Raw genomic sequence first — 16518 nt, 5'->3', positions numbered from 1 at the left:
TCCGAGATGCCTCTGTAGCCAGGTGTAACAATTCATGATTATTTCTGAGCCCCCGTGTTTCTTGCATCCATGCCTCCGCGCCCTCGCAAATCGCACATTGCATCACGTCTTCGATGCCCAGCATGCGGCAAGGAGTGTCGTAACTCCTCTGGACTCACTCAGCACTACAACAGTGCTCATGCACTTCCTCAGCAGCATGTGGTGCTGAACTCGGTACCGCAACAGGACGAGTATGAGTATGAAGAGCCTCAGAATTCAGGTCCGCAGTTTTTGGATCATGAAGACTTTCCAATGGATGGTCCTGATGAGGATGACGGAGACGGGCAGGTGACGGAGCCTCAGATATTTGAACATGAGCTCCTCAACGGTACGTTTTCCAGCTCGCCAAAGTGATGTCTGATATATTGTTTTCACAATTAGGCCGTCCTTGCGATGTGAATGGTAACTTCGTGGTAGAAGGCTCAATTCCCCCTCCACGAACGAAGGCCTACATGGATGATTGGACACCGTATAGCAGCCGCGTGGAGTTCGAGACGGCAGAGTTCCTTTTCAAACGTGACCAGATGTCCCAGTCAAAGATAAACACTTTGATGGATCTGTGGGCCGCATCCCTCCTTCCATATGACGCAGACCCACCTTTCGCTGATCACGCTGACATGTACTGTACAATCGATGCGACACCGGAGGGTGGAATTCCGTGGCAGTCATTCACCGCGGCATACACTGGGACCCTTCCTGAAGGCAAGGTGCCATCGTGGATGACGGCCAATTATGACGTGTGGTTCCGCGATCCTCACGCTGTTATCAAATCTATGCTCGCAAACCCTGACTTCAATAATGAGTTCAACGCTGCCCCTTATCGCGAGTTTACGGGGCCCGCAGGTCAGCGAAGGTACACCAACATTATGTCGGGCCATTGGGCATGGAAACAGGCCGTGCGTCATCCTTATACATTTTTCGGACTGTACTTATATTCCCACCATGCTCGCAGGACATCATTGCTGCAGACGAGACTACACATGGTTTGATGTTCGTCCCAGTGATTCTAGGAAGCGATAAGACAACTGTGTCAGTGGCGACGGGTCAGAATGAGTATTATCTGTTATATCTATCTATTGGCAACGTCTTCAATAATGTTCGCCGAGCACATAGAGATGCCCTAGTTGTAGTCGCATTCTTGGCGATCCCGAAGAGTGCGTTCTTGTTTCTACTGTTGCCATTCTACTTCTGACCATTTCTGACACCAGCTGAGCGTAAGGATTCAGACAGTGTCCTGTTCAGGAAGTTCCGACGATAGCTCTTTCATTCAAGTCTGGCAACAATTCTAGACACTCTACGCCCCGCGATGTCAGTGCCTGAGGTGACGCGCTGTCCCGATGGTCATTTTCGGCGTGTTATCTACGGTCTAGCCCCTTATATCGCTGACTATCCCGAACAAGTCTTGGTCGCATGCATTGTTTCAGGCTGGTGTCCAGCGTAAGTGTGTACTGTGTTGCCACAAAGTACTCAGTTGATGACTTCTTCTTGACAGATGTCTGAAACACCGAAATCGTCTGGATCAAGACGAGGGAGGTGGGCGACGAGGACAAGAGCACACTGAGGAACTCATTCAGACGTTCGATCCCGGCATATTGTGGGATGAATACGGACTGGTCAGTGATGTCGTGGTGAGTAAATCATTACACAAGATGCATTCATGACTGACATGTCTGTTGCCTTCAACTAGCCTTTCACGGCCAACTTTCCCCGAGCCGACATACATGAGCTACTCTCTGGTGATCTACTTCACCAAGTGATCAAGGGGACGTTCAAGGATCACCTGGTGACATGGGTTGGCGAGTATTTGACTCTAGTACACGGTAAGGAACGTGGGAAGGAAGTTTTAGATGAGATAGACCGTCGGTGGGTGCTTCAGCTCTTCTCACAGTCGTGTTGGGGCTTATTTCTCCATTATGACACTAGGATTGCAGTGACCCCTTCTTTCCCTGGTCTGCGTCGATTCCCACAGGGGCGCGACTTCAAGCAGTGGACCGGAGATGATTCTAAGGCACTTATGAAGGTAAGCTGTGTCTGCTTTTCACTTATTCCATGCTAGTTCTTGATTATCACCTCATCAAGGTTTACTTACCTGCTATCTCCGGCCTTGTCCCTCCGGATATGGTGCGCGCAATTGCTGCATTCCTCGAGTTCTGCTATCTAGTTCGCCGTTCAGTCCACACGGAAGAGACGATTGCACGAGTTCAGCACGCTCTGGAGCAATTTCACCAATACCGAGTGATATTTCAAGAGACAGGTGTCCACGATGACTTCTCCCTCCCTCGACAACATTCTCTTGACCACTATCCGCGACACATTCAGAACTACGGCGCACCGAATGGTCTTTGCTCATCTATCACCGAAGCTAAGCACATCAAAGCCGTCAAGGAACCTTGGCGACGGTCAAACACGTACAACGCACTCGGACAGATGCTGCTGACAAACCAGCGTCTTGACAACCTAGCTGTATCCCGCGCCGACTTCACTGCACGAGGAATGCTTCAAGGTACCTGTCTTTCCGAAGCTCTACTCGCATTGGAGATCCTCGAAGATGACGAGGCCATCGAAGCACCGGAGGATGACGAGAATGACAGCGAGAGAGAGGAAGAGCAAGACAATGGTGTAATCCAAGGGCCCCGCATACTGGGTTCAGTGACGACTGCGAGGCGACACCGTAAGTGCAGATTTGTTGTTTGGTGACATGCTCATGTCATATCGATGCCACACAGAGCGTGGATACCCAGACGACATTACGGAATTAGGTTTGCACATCGACATCCCACATCTCTCCGATCTCATCTCGTCCTTCTTATATGATCAATCCCACCCTAATCACCCACTTCAACCTGAGGAACCTGCCCCCCGATGCCCCCACCTTGATCGCCTGCATGTCTATCATTCCGCAGTCACCACCTTTTATGCACCCAGCGACCTTTCCGGTGTCGGCGGTATGCATCGTGAATGGATCCGTGCGACGCCTTCATGGAAGTTGGGTGCACCTCGGTATGATTGTCTCTTCATCGAGACAAATTCATCTCGAGAGGGCATGCGGGGGCTACATGCTGCTCGTGTCCGATTATTCTTCTCATTCAGGTGGCGTGGTGTGGATTATCCATGTGCCGTTGTGCAATGGTTCTCGCCGGTGGCTGATGAACCGGACGACGAGACGGGCATGTGGATTGTTGAGCCCGAATATGATGCAGATGGCCGACGTTCAACCAGAGTCATTCACCTTGACTGTGTGCTATGTAGCGCGCACCTTATTGGAGTCGCGGGTAGTGACTTCATACCTGAAGGGCTCTGCTTCTCAGACTCCCTGGATGCATTTCGGGTGTTCTATGTCAATAAATACGCCGATCACCATGCCCATGAAATTGCATTCTAGATTCTCGGTGGCACAACTACTCCTGTTCCTACCCTCTGCAGACTACCGCACACTTCCCATGCTATATTCCCACTGGCCTTGATCTTCGTCACCACGCGTCCTCGCCATGTCAAGCCCACGCACAACTCCAAGTCGAGCAAATAATGAGCAGACAGGTGTCGAGGGCACCATCTCGACCTAGAACACCTCAAGCTCGAGCTGAGACATGCCCAGAAATCCACGGCAGAGCACGTGGAACACGCCGACAAGTTGAAGAAGCAGAACGATGCCCTGGAATCGCGGGTGCATGAGTTGAAGAAGGCGGGCACCTCTGACCAAGCCGACCTGTGGGAGCTCTGTATGAAGCTGCGTGTCGTGGAGCACGAGCGTGCCCAGCTCGCTGCGAAGCAGGGAGAGGCACGGCAGGCTCTGCAGGCGGCAGAGTTGAGGACGAAGCAGGAAGTGCGTGAGCGAGGGAGGCAGCTTGCTGAGGTGGAGAAAGGGCTGAACTCGAAGAGGAAGAAGCGCGAACTTTCCGCCTGCACGAGACGTTCGAGTCTTAAGGTGATAAGCAGGAGATCGTCATCATCGAGGATATGTCCCGCCTCAGTGCCGCTGTCTTGGCCTTGATGCTGAACCTGGGTTGCGTGTTCGACGAGACCATTAAGGGCGTCGTCGCGATCGAGCCACCGCGTCTCCCTTCCACTTCCATGCCGTCGAGCCCGACGAGCTCATTGCTCCCACGGTAAACGGCATGCTAAGTGTCCTGTAGAGTATGGCTCTGCAGTCAAACACGTCGTCATCACGTCCTCCTGTGCCGCCGTGCTCACTGTCTCACCGGAACTGCACATCTTGTTGTTGGGCTTCTGTACATGTGTAATTCAACTGAGACCTGAATGTGGCGGTGTTGTCAGGCTTTGCTACTTTGAGTGATTGGATTGCACTTGGCAGGTATTGGGATACTTAGCTGGTCTGGTGTGTAAGACCTTCAAGGCGAAGCTAAGAGGCCAAGACGAGCCAAGGTGTTTCCAAGACGTTGAAGTCGGCCAAGACACGTGACGTTTTGCTGATGTATATAGTTAGAGTGCCAACAAAGTCAATCGTGACCGTCGTCTTTGAACTCTGCGACCACTACATAGCAGCCCCCAGTAGCTATAGTACCAACACTTATGTGCGAGCCTCACCTCTGGCTAACCACTGTCAGTCCTTGTTTAATACGATGTTTCGAACTTTAGCAAACATAACCGGCGAAGGTTCTAGATATCCTGAGGCGCGATGTTGAAGCATCTACAACCTACCTTTGGCTCAGCGGTCCATCCACAGTAACTTGCAGGTCAGAGGCACAGGATGGAGGCGTACTTCGGGCCGACCAGCACCAGTATGCTTGTGCTTACACCCCATCGGAATCACAGACGTCTCCATGCCCTGACAATAGCTCCAGAACATAGGCATAGCATTCAACACAGAAGACAAATTGAAGATTGTACAAGTACATATTCGCGTAACCAGCTTGATCAGGAGTCACCCACACCTCGGCAGCTCGATGCGGCACCGCAGGTGTCATACGTTGTGTATCTCGCAGACGTAACTTTGACCGGAGCTGATAGATGAAGTATCAGTGACCATTGTCGTGCCGTTTGACTCAGGTAACCTACGATCTTCACGGTCCCAGCAGTCCTTATCTTTGCAATACTGCACATCACCCGTGGTAACGGGCCCCACAACACACCCACAACCCATGAACCAGCTTACAGCTGATCCTTCTCGGTAGCACCTAAGAAGGGTTCAACAGAGGCGTCAGTGAATCGTGACATTTCGCTATGTCGACGTACTCACATTCTGATAGAGCAATGCAAAAACTGCGGGTGAATATTGTGAACTGGAGATGTTGCGATGGGGGAATGCAGTCCGATGAACCCGTACTTATAGACATCCACTGGCGTCTCAATTAGCCGCCTTCAGATAATAATAATCATCACATAAGGAGGTTTGTGACTCCACTGTGGGCGTATGTGAGTGTTCCAAATACTGATAAGGGATGGACTCACAGGAAGCACGTCTGCGGAGTCCGACACACTACAAGAAGGGTAAAGGTTTTCCAGCAACTTGTAATGATAGTCGGCTGTGCGCCCTAGAAGCAAAAGTCGCCACCTAGATCTTCCAGAAGTTCGCCAGGAATGCCACACACAAGGGACAATATCTCGGTCGCTTTCTGGGAATATTCCGTTGAGAACGTCCGAACTTCTTTCGTTTCATTCCCCTTTGTTTCTGAATAAAGGGCAGGCTGCGGGGAATTATCAGAGATCTGAGTGGGAAAAATGACTGCACGCCCCTCGAGCCAAGTGAATTATCAGTGTCTTCCTAGAATTTTAAATTTATACGAATGCACACTGTGATATGCCTGTCTTTTCGAGCAGTGCGACTCACAGTACAGCATCTGATGTCTTGTGAAAAGGCACAACAAACTCACCATGCGGTAAGGAAAGGGGATGCAATGGTAGGCATCTGCCGAGTGTCCCTGTCGCTGAGGAGCGGACAAAGACTGACCTCCATGTCCGTTGTGCGTCTTTGAGTGCGTTCGTTCCAATTAAAAAATCTGTCGCGGCGATATCTGCCACCGAGATGGCCGTCTAGTATCCAGAACTCTGAGTTTCGACTCTCTGAGTTTCCAAGTAGGACTTGTGCCAATATCCGTTGCAATCGAGTGTCTTCCCGTCTACTGCGATTCATCGATGGAACCATGCATTTTTCTGACCTTGATATCCTTCGCTATAGACTCGTCTGGATTGCAGGCACTACCTCCGAGAAGCCCACAGTAGGAGTTTAAGATGACTCACGGTATTCATGATGGCAAGCAAAGGCAGCACGCGCCACTAAGCACAAAGTAGTTTGCTAGCATTGGATCCGACCATCCGCTTACCAAGTGGACAAACGTCTCCGTCTCTTTGGGATACAAGGGTTGCTTCCCATAATCATGATGCGATCTGTAAAAGATACAGGGTTGTTACCCATGCAAAGCTAGTTAGTGCTATGCCAAAGATAGCAGAATTGACTCACTCTGGGTAAGTGATGTCAGGTTGCTGCTAGGCCCACAGGCAGCATCATCCTCTCGGTACCGCCAAATCGTGGATAATCTGTTCTACCCTTAGACTAACAAAGGCCTCACTGTCCTTTCCGCCGATGTCTAAGAATGGCGGTGTTCCTGTAGCTGTTGCAGCACCATCGGAACATCAGGTGGTACTAGAACGGGCGAGATCTGAAACGTACTCACATCTTCAGGCCATCCGTGAAGGTGCTCTTGATGACAGTCACCTCCAGAGGCTCCACCTGCTTCGCCGTCCCGCGTAGGTGGACCTGGCTCACTATGCATTATATAGCTCTTCGCTGATACTGCCAATGAGGTGGACTGAGGCCCCGACTCGGATTTATCTCAGACCTAATTATTACTCTGGAACTAGAACGAGCACAGCGCACCGAAACCGCACCGAAACCGCAATGAAGTTGGAGGTTCTATATACTAGATGCAATTGTGAAAACATACCGTTTCTATTGAACTGATGTCGAGGTAGGTAGGCAGATTACCGGCAGAGGGATTCGCCCTATATGATCCCGGCCCCTCCGAGTCCGCCACTCATCATAGGGATCATTTAGATTCGCCAGCGCTCTCGTATTAAACGCACGTGATACAGACGCCCGTCGGCCGTTGTCACTGGTGCGGTCCTCGAATAGGCACTTTCAACCACTTGTGGGAATATCCCACAGTTTGCTGTGCACACTGAAGTTGGCGTCCCGAGGTGAACCATTGACACATCTAGACTTGCAGGTTCTGAGGTGAACGTCCTCCGAACGGCTTTATGTTTCCTCAGTTGACACGCCACTACCCAGATGGAACGCACATGGACCGCTGACGACATACAGGAATGGGCCAAGAGACGCGACGAATATCGCGAGAAAAAAAATATGCGGCCGTTGGCAGCATTGCGCTTCTCGACAAATCCTGAAGACTTGAAGGCATACCAGTCAGCACTTGATATGGAAAAGACAATCCTTGTGAAACGGTTGGAGGCCTATGCGACACGGACAGTAGCTTGGGATGTAAGAGCTCCATGATTTGTGCATCACTGGTGGCTATTGAGTGCTCGTTAGCTCAGGAAGCATCCTTTGGTTCAGCATTATGCTCCATTCTCTGGAGTCCTATTTCTGCCCTTGAATTATCGTCAATCTCATGGTGCTACAAAGGTGAGCTATGAACTATCCTCAAGGCAGCCTTGGAATCGAGTTAATCACCAATTATTCAGCGCAGGTTCAGCGAAGGCGATGATCTGAATCGTATTGTGTATGATTTTTACAACGAGCAGGTGCCTTCAAGTTACGCGGGAGTAAATTATATATCCCAAGATGGCTTACATGTAAGGTGGTGAGTTTGAAATTCAGCCTGTTACGAGAGAGCTGTGGACTGAATCTGCGTCGCATCACAACCACAGTCACGAATACCTAGGTCCTATGCCATACGTCGTCGGTTACCAATTTTCGGAGACGAGAGGAGAAGCTTCCATCGAATGGTGGGATGGGTATTTGCACGCCAAATGGATCAATAACGGTGCTTGGCGAAATGAGGTTTACTTCGACAAAAACGTGGAAGGATGGGTCTCGAAGCTGCGCGGCGACTACAGTAGAAATCTAGATTGTTTGGAATATACTGGTCTTGACCCATAGTGCGTTGATACAAAACTATCGTTTCAAATTCTGTCCACATCGAATGTAAGTACCAGAGAAAGAGTAAGAAGTCCTGGCCGTCAGGTCTATACGCATTCTCGCAACCGGCACGGATTTTTCAACCGCGACTCCGAGCTGTTCGTGCCCGGCAGCTAGTGCCCCAACCCTCGGTCGGCACTATTGGCGTCGCGCTGGGGACCGTAACGCTGTTATCTCGTTAGCAATATTTATTGGATGAGCCAAGACTATCGTCCCTAGCGGCGAGTGGAGGAGATGGTGCTTGGTAGTCTCCCAAAGGCAGTTGTAGATACTCTGCTTCAACCTTCGTGACTCAGGATATCCATATCTGACGTCTGCTTTCCTTAATGGGGGTCTTTCTAAGAGGTCGGACACTGCCGATCGGCATATCACGTGCAATGGCAAACGCGAAAATGCGTCCGTCCTACAGACGCGTCGCACTGCGTCTCACTGAGAGGAAAACATACTTAGATGAGGTATGCATGTGCCATACATTCTGGTTTGCCTCGGGAAAAATTTTCAAGCTATATTCATTAGGAATAATGTGATAATAGTCCATAGAAATAAGAATCAATCAGTGGAGTATCCTCATGCACTACTGCCAGGGTGAAGCCATATGATTGACAGGGCACATGCCAAGGAGGATGAACCTTATAATATTGCGTAGGTTGCATTGTTACAGCAGTAAAACGAGAAAAACTGAGGTGTCGAAGCTACTCATATCGTCCGCTGACCTCCGACTCCTCGGCAGCAGCATTCAAGTTATACTCACCAAACTTCGGGACATGGTCAGATTATGCTGCTGCAGGGTTTGTTTCCTGCAGTACTAAAATGAATGCATGAGTCGATGAGCCAGGGGGCCGCTGAGCGCTGAGCGGGCCCGCTGGCAGAGGCCACAAGCGCCCGTCGGCAATGGAACGGGCTGTAACCGCAGGCTTATCGATTTGAACTACCGGTGTATCGAATCCATAGTAAATTTCGGGCTCCGTCTAAATTGTCCGACCTCTCGATTAACCCGCCGCGTCAGAAAGCAGTCTAGTGCTTGGACTCCAGACGCGGATATCCTGAGGAACGAAGGTTGAAGCAAAGTGTATATCAGTCTGCCTTTGGGAGACTAGCTTCGACCAACTGTCGCGTTCCTTGCGTTGCCCTCAGCGGCCTCAGACGTCAACAGGCGTCCGCGTGAAGTTCGACGGGTGGTGTGGGCTGTACTACACTGCCAGGGAACTGCCTGTGCTCAGAGCGCAAGCGAAACTAGCAGCAATATCGATATCAGTCCGTACATCCCACCTCTCATAGGACTGATTTTATAGTCTGCCTTTGGGAGACTACTAACCACGACCGGTAGCCTTTCAAACTTTTGTAAACCATTCTGCTGGTATCCTATTATTGCTAGCGGAGGCTGGCCATCTGCTCTCGCTGTTCTTCGGTGCTGTTGAATTAGAGGATGTAGATGTAAGCGCTGTATCTCGATAATCGGTAGAGCTTGTTCTCCGAGCACGAATCTGTGATTTTGCAGCAGGGATGCCTAGATATCTATAGGATACCTGGGTGTAGAGCCAAGCCAAGAGGAAACATCTCATTATTCCAAAGAACCTGCATGGTACAGAAACGAAGCGGAAGTTCGACAACCCATGGGGCAGCAAGACAGTACAAGATGCATCGTCCGTCTCTGCGGGTGTTCCCGTCGTACAGCCACAAAGCCCTCCCTCGTGTACAGTCATACTCACTCAGGACTGTGATAGTTGCACACATATAATATAGTACACCAGCGGTGGTACACGGAATGCAAGCCCGATCATAAAGCGTGGTCGATCGGTGAACAGACAGACTACTACCGCCTCTCCTTGACATAGAAATGAAGAATGAGGTAGCTCGAAACAGTGAATACGCCGATGAAGATGCCAAGCAGCGATATGTTCGGCCACCAGAAGGACTACAAACCGTAAAGGATAAGTCCCGTACTACGTGAAGAACACTTGAATCTTACCTGAGCTCTCAGCCCGAACATCGACAGAATCGTGGCGGCGGGTACGTCAATATCGACACCATACTACGCACGTGCTTGAGTACAGCATCCACCGTAATGAGGAATGCGGCATAAATACCTTTGTCTGCTTCAACTGCAAATACCGAAGCTCATTCACTGCAAGCCCTTCGAACCCTGCATGGAAGAATGAGATAGTATGTAGCCACTGGAATGCCTCAGGAACGGTCTCCCGGTTGATCAACAGACCCGTGAACATCAGGCTAAAAACAAACAATCAGGAGCACATCCACACATTGGATCCTAGGCACATACTTGAACAGCATGACCAACGTTCCGACGAGGCTGGCAACACTGGAGCTCTCGAAGGCGATCGATAGCAGAAGAATGACGGTCGCAGTCGTCAGGTTGAAGAGCACCAGCGTTAACATGAACTTCCAGAAGGCAGCCACTGTCGGCACAAGACCGACTAGTCCATAGACGATGCCACCGAACATAAGTGGAGGCACTACTCGCAACGGCATGATATCGAAGAGTATCTGGGGGATAAAAGGTCAGGACGCCAATGAGGTGACTATGACTTATGACATCGGACCTTAGATGCAAAGTAGGTGAAGGACGAATAGTACCCATTTGCTCTGCATGCTGAAATATCAGTGGAGTTACCACATACAACGACTGTACATACCGCTCGCGCATGAACAGAATTCTCTCGTTGGCAAACAAGCTAATAGTCGTCAGGCTCGAGAAACCGAACAGTGCCAGCATGAAGAAAAAGATGCCTGGACGTCGCCTTCCCGTCAGCATTAGATACCACACCACAGCAAGACGGGGCGCACCCAATCTGTTCTGGAAACCAGGGATATCGTTACTGAAGGTTCATGAGTTAGCCCCAGTGAATGATGCGGCAATTTCGTCTACATACGTGACATTGTGGAAGAATAATCCACATATCACTACGATATAAAATTAGCGGCTAGCATATACGAGGAGAAGCTGAATAACGTACGAGCCACCACGATGGAAGAAATATAGTGAGTTGTCAGCAGCATTGGATCGCGGTACAAGTTCTTGAACGCGCGTCCACTCAAGATGCGGAACTGGGTTCCCCAGCTAGCACGTTTGCGTCCGCGAGTGAGAGTGTTCTCCATTGCGACGTCTGGCAGCTGCGCACTGGCGACGGCTGCACTCCTCTGCATCTCTTCGATCTCCGCATGAACCGACGCCGCAATCTGACTGGTACTATACGCATCTACGAGCGCCTGGAGTAGCGGTGGTAGTGGTGCGTCTCCAGGGCGCGGCGCTGCAGGCGAGATCACTTCCAAGAGTTGGGACGTCTTGCGCTTGATGTATCCGGACGAAGAACCAGCGATAGAGCTGGCGCGCGTCTGCAGCTCCGTCTCGTCGGCTGCGGTGGAAGACTGTCCATTGGAGTGAATGGACGATAGAGCGCCGACAGCTTGGCTGAAGCCCCGCTCCTCATCGCGCACGTTGTTGTCTCCGTCGGAAGGAATTGGCTCCGCCGGTGGGCTCTCCGTGGAGCTGGGTTCTATGCTCGCTTGCATTGTCAGGTCGACTGAGCAAGCCTTCAGTGATTACACGGTAGAACTGACGACCGTTCCACATACTGAAAAAGTCCGCAATGTTGAATCCTGGGGGGCACGGGTGACCAATCGACTGAAGATATTCGTGACACTTGTCCGCCTCTCCAGAGTAAATGAGTTTGCCTTGAGCCAGGACGATGAGTTGATCAAAGAGCGACACTATGTTGCTGCGAGGCTGGTGAATGGTGAACACGACCGTGCGATTGTAATCCCTCGCCAACGACACCAGGCTATCGATAACGCTCAGAGCATTGTAGGCGTCAAGACCTAAGACGAAGTATGAGTATGGGAACGAGCATGCATTCAGTGACACTCACCACTCGTGGGCTCATCCAAGAACAGAATAGATGGGCTGGTGACCAGTTCGCATGCGATGGAAACACGGCGCTTCTCACCACCGGAGATCGAACGGTGTCCTATGCATTTGAATGAGTATATCTGTGATGCCCAAACAAAATGGACATCCATACCAGAGTCCCCAATCCTAGAATCTTTGATCCCGAGGATACCCAACTCATGCATAGTCTCCAACGTCCTGAACTTCTTCGCCTCCAAACTCATCTCCCGCGGCAACCGTAGCAGCGCGGAGTATAACACAGTCTCGTACACAGTCAACGTACTCATGAGAGTGTCCTCCTGGTCCACATAGCCTGTCACCTTCTTGAAATCCGCGTCCGCGAAATCTCTGCCATTGACCAGCGTGCGGCCGCTGACGACACCACGCTTGCGCCTGCGCGCCAGGATATCAAGGAACGTCGTCTTGCCGGCACCGGACGCGCCCATGATTGCCATAAGCTGGCCAGGCTTGACCGAGCCTGTGACAGAGTCGAGAAGCGTGTGGTTGCCGATCGTATATGAGATGTTGGTGAAGTGCAGCGATGCGGGGACATGGTCGGTCATCAGCTTCGCAGTCTCGCTCTCGGGGAGACGAATCCCTCCCCAGTCCCCGGAGCGCGCTCTGCCACCGTACCAAAGTACTGCCAAGCGTTATTCCTTGAATCTGAACAGTCGACGGAACAAAGGGGACTTACTTGCAGAGACGACGACGACGATTAGTCCTGCACCGGCGATGCTCAAGGCGACGAATTTGCTGTTGTCCGGTTTGGGCGGGCGCTGAAGAAATCTGAGCGATTTACAAACTCAGAAGAATGGAGAATGTGACCATACCACATAACCTGGAACCTGTGAATAGTGCAGACATTCACCGCTATCACACTCCAACGTGATGTAGCCGTCCCCGAAGAAGGTTTCGATCAACCCGTTCATGCCGGGCTCTTCGAACTTGCATCCCTGCCCAGTCTTACAGGTGAACGAAGCTGGACCAACAATATCCTCCTTCAGGAAATCGGTGATGTCTGCACAGAATCAGTGTAAATGCAATATACTATAAGCCGCACCACTGGACTTACCGATGCTGTTCTCCTCGCCGCAGATAAACCGTCCGGGAACACACTTACACTTAATATTATTGCATGTGTAACTTGTCATGTTGGTATCGTAGCCTCGTTCCACATTGGACGCGCAATGATCCAAAGTGCAGTAAAACGACTCGACTTCGGCGGCCCAAAACTGAAACTGGCACGTCGCGGATGGCCTGTCACATGTGAAAGTCACTTCTGGGGGACGATCTGGAAGCATATCGAGAATCTTGCGGTCTGCATCCAACCGGTCAGTGACAGGCTGCGGAGAGACGCCAGGCACGGCGACGTACTGGTGACCTGGCACATTTGGTGACTTTGGAATACCGTCTCGCCCCCACTGTAGCATGTCATGTTCGCAACGGGTTCGTCCATAATAGACGGTTGGCCCGCCAGGGGAAACCCGATACAGGCATCGTCGGTCTTGCATACTGCGGCTGCGTGAGCGACCGGACGAGTAGTCTTGATGACAACACCACCCACCATTACAATTGACTCCACCCCACCCATCTTTGCATTCGCATTTCTGGCCATCTTCCCTCTGTCGGCGCTTCTCGCCATCGGCGAGTGAGTCGCATTCTGCGGCGAAAGTAAGCGCACCACCTCCAGCACCGTAACTTAAGATACGCACGAGGAGTCAAGCAGTCAATGCCCGCCCAACCTTCTGGGCACTTGCATTGTCCGTCATAGTTGGAGCACTCTCCAAAGTGTCCACACGAGAATCTGTCAAGCTGGCAGTTGAAACATGGTGGGCACTCCTCTGCGAAGATCTACGTGAGTGTGGAGTGCAACCGTAATCGGCCGATGCAACGCACCTGGTCTCCGAGTGGTAACAAGAGATGGCTGGAATGCGCAATATTCATTCCCTAATCATCCGAGGGCAAACGCAGGCACTCACCGCCAACTCATATGCGTACGAATTGAAGCTATGGCCGAGAGTACCGTTCTTAACGCTAGATAGCGCTACCGCATCCTGGAAGAAGAGAAGAAAGAGCGAAGCTGGTAAAGCTAGCGAGTGACGCTCGAAAAGAAACATTGCAGGCTTCCTGCCCCACCAGGTGGAAGACTTGGACAAGGGACACTGCTGCTGCTATCGTGTCCCCCGAGTAATCCGGACCTGTCAGTGTACGTAAGCAGTACTCAGTCCGAGGTTCTAATGAAGTTTCCAAGAAGCTTGTACAGGGCACTACAACTAGTGTAACATCCCTTTGTAACAGCATTACAGTGAAAGACCGAGCCCGCCCGTTTCTCTTTCTTCTCCCTGCTAAGTAGTGTGATAACGCCGCACGGTTCGGCTGGAGACCCAGGGGTACAAACCTCTTTGCACCTGTATCTTCACAGTTTGATTCGTTGGCGACACCGTCCCGCCGAGCATGAGCGCTGTGCTTGACCTCCTCATCGTAGCAACGAGCTGGGCACATGTCTTCCTTGCGCCGTACACCAAAGTCGAGGAGAGCTTCAGTCTGCACGCGACGCACGACGTGCTGATGTACGGCGTGCGACCCGACGTGCTCCCCAAGGTACTCCTGTTTAGTGCACTGCTGAAGGAACCGCAAACTCACGCTCCAAGTATGACCACTTCATCTTCCCTGGCGCCGTACCTCGTACATTCATCGGGAGCGTGCTCTTAGCCTGGCTGTCGAACGCTCCCATCCGACTCGCGTGCAGTCTCGAGCTTGTCAGAGACAAGTTCGACCTACAAATCATCGGTTCGTCGACTTCAGTCGTTGTACACGTATTATCATACCATACCTACCTTGCTGTAGTCAGGCTAGTCCTTGCCACTATCAATGCAATCGGATTTTGTCTGCTCAGACGCACAGTCTCCCGCCGATTCGGCGGGCTGACCAGCGTGCTCTTCGCCTTTTTGACCTGCACGCAGTTCCATCTACCATTTTGGATGGGACGCACCCTGCCGAACATGTTCGCGGTGTTTCCTGGTGCGCTGTGCTGTCACTATTCGTGAATAGAAGGATCTCAGTGGTATCTCAGTGAACGTCGCATTGTCCTACTTTGTAAACCGTGCGCCCAACTCGACACGACCATCGAGGTACAGCATCCACTGGGCGATAGCGCTGCTGACGTTCACAGCCGTTGTCTTCCGCTCCGAGGTCGTCCTTTTACTGGGTCCTCTTGTCCTACAAGCTGTGGTACGGCGTTACACAACGCTCACCAACATTATAAAGATCGGCTTAATAGCTGGCCTGAGCTCCGTTGGTTTGTCGTCGTTCGTCTTAACGGATATTGCGCTGACGTACTATTCTGGCAGCCTTGACGAGCGCCGTAGATTCGTACTTCTGGCAGCAGTGGCCATTATGGCCAGAATTATATGGAGTCTACTTCAACGTCGTGCAAGGCAAGAGCTCCGAGTGGGGTGTACGTCTCTATTCCCGCTCCGGTGTCTACAGCACTCAAAGAGCAGTAGGTTTTACCCTTCCACACCTATTTCACGTCTTTCCTCCCTAAACTCTTGCTATCTGCACTACCGCTTTCCTTCGTCGGTGCCCTCAGCGACTCGCGCGTGCGCGCGCTCCTCGTGCCCGCCGTGGCATATCTGGTCCTCATAAGCGGGCTCGGCCATAAGGAGTGGCGGTTCATCGTCTACATTGTGCCGCTCTTCAACATCGCTGCTGCGCGAGGCGGCGCATGGTTGTGCGTTGACGTTATCTGACAGTAAGCTTAAGTAGATTCTAATTGCGTGCTCGCTATCCAGAATGTCCCGCAGGAAGAGCAGTCTTTTTGGTCGGTTGTGCTTCCTGGCTGTCTCTGGCCTTCTGGTATGCAACTGCGTCACCACCTACCTACTTGCAATGGCGTCCATCGCCAATTACCCAGGAGGTGAGGTGTTATCCAAGTTCAACGAGCTGTACGCTTCGCATGAGAACGGTCCGTCCCACATCCATTTCTGGTTATCTCTGTGACTTATCCACTCTTTGCAGTACACGTTCACATATCCAACCTCGCCGCGCAGACGGGTGCCTCCCTGTTCCTGCAAACGCACATGCCACCATATCTGCACTGTCTCCCGCACTCACAGCAGCACTGGACATACAACAAGACCGAACACCTCTCCCCAGAAGCTTTTACGTTTACGCCCGCCGTCACACATGTCATCGCGGAATTCGACGGATCGACGGCGTCGAAGCACTACCCCGCTGGGTTCTCTGCCAACAAATGGCACGCGACGGGCACGGTGGATAGTTTCGATCGGTGGAAGTTCAACCCGGATCTGAAGGACTCGCTGAAGATGCGGGATGTGGGCGCGCTGCTGCGCCCGCTGGAAATGGTGAGGAGCAAGAAGCTAGTGATCCTGGAGAGGAATATTTGGACCGACGCTGTTCAAGCTACTGATAAGACGAGATGAGAAGGTGTAAC

At 51.6% G+C, this 16518-nt stretch overlaps 3 protein-coding genes across 3 annotated transcripts; 2 read left to right on the top strand and 1 right to left on the bottom strand.

Moving 5' to 3' along the window:
* Nucleotides 1-69: 69 nt before the first annotated feature.
* SCP_1201680 (hypothetical protein) lies at nucleotides 70-4030 on the top strand (the record flags this gene model as incomplete). The annotated part of the gene is made up of 11 exons (XM_027763054.1): nucleotides 70-367; nucleotides 421-935; nucleotides 992-1193; nucleotides 1248-1253; nucleotides 1329-1476; nucleotides 1532-1667; nucleotides 1727-1902; nucleotides 1963-2059; nucleotides 2119-2710; nucleotides 2766-3039; nucleotides 3577-4030. The coding sequence occupies 11 exons, from the start codon at nucleotides 70-72 to the stop codon at nucleotides 4028-4030; spliced, it is 2898 nt and encodes a 965-aa protein (XP_027618855.1).
* Nucleotides 4031-9968: 5938 nt separating this feature from the next.
* On the bottom strand, nucleotides 9969-14179 carry SCP_1201670 (ABC transporter G family member; the record flags this gene model as incomplete). The annotated part of the gene is made up of 20 exons (XM_027763053.1): nucleotides 9969-10070; nucleotides 10125-10187; nucleotides 10243-10384; nucleotides 10437-10660; nucleotides 10717-10759; nucleotides 10810-10903; nucleotides 10961-10992; nucleotides 11047-11077; nucleotides 11131-11697; nucleotides 11750-11992; nucleotides 12043-12141; nucleotides 12196-12702; nucleotides 12757-12838; nucleotides 12893-13080; nucleotides 13135-13380; nucleotides 13437-13574; nucleotides 13627-13722; nucleotides 13775-13903; nucleotides 13959-13986; nucleotides 14042-14179. The coding sequence occupies 20 exons, from the start codon at nucleotides 14177-14179 to the stop codon at nucleotides 9969-9971; spliced, it is 3192 nt and encodes a 1063-aa protein (XP_027618854.1).
* A 337-nt stretch (nucleotides 14180-14516) lies between these two features.
* SCP_1201660 (Probable Dol-P-Man:Man(7)GlcNAc(2)-PP-Dol alpha-1,6-mannosyltransferase) lies at nucleotides 14517-16507 on the top strand (the record flags this gene model as incomplete). Its single annotated transcript, XM_027763052.1, has 8 exons — nucleotides 14517-14712; nucleotides 14775-14852; nucleotides 14910-15083; nucleotides 15136-15360; nucleotides 15413-15519; nucleotides 15569-15795; nucleotides 15857-16029; nucleotides 16083-16507. 8 exons carry the CDS (start codon nucleotides 14517-14519, stop codon nucleotides 16505-16507), a joined length of 1605 nt encoding a protein of 534 aa, XP_027618853.1.
* Nucleotides 16508-16518: the final 11 nt, after the last annotated feature.

Source organism: Sparassis crispa (assembly GCF_003851025.1).
Source record: "Sparassis crispa DNA, contig_000010F, whole genome shotgun sequence".
In the NCBI taxonomy this organism is placed as follows: Eukaryota; Fungi; Basidiomycota; class Agaricomycetes; order Polyporales; family Sparassidaceae; genus Sparassis; species Sparassis crispa.
The sequence above is the reverse complement of the archived record's forward strand: the minus strand, read 5'-3'. Positions and strand labels throughout refer to the sequence as shown.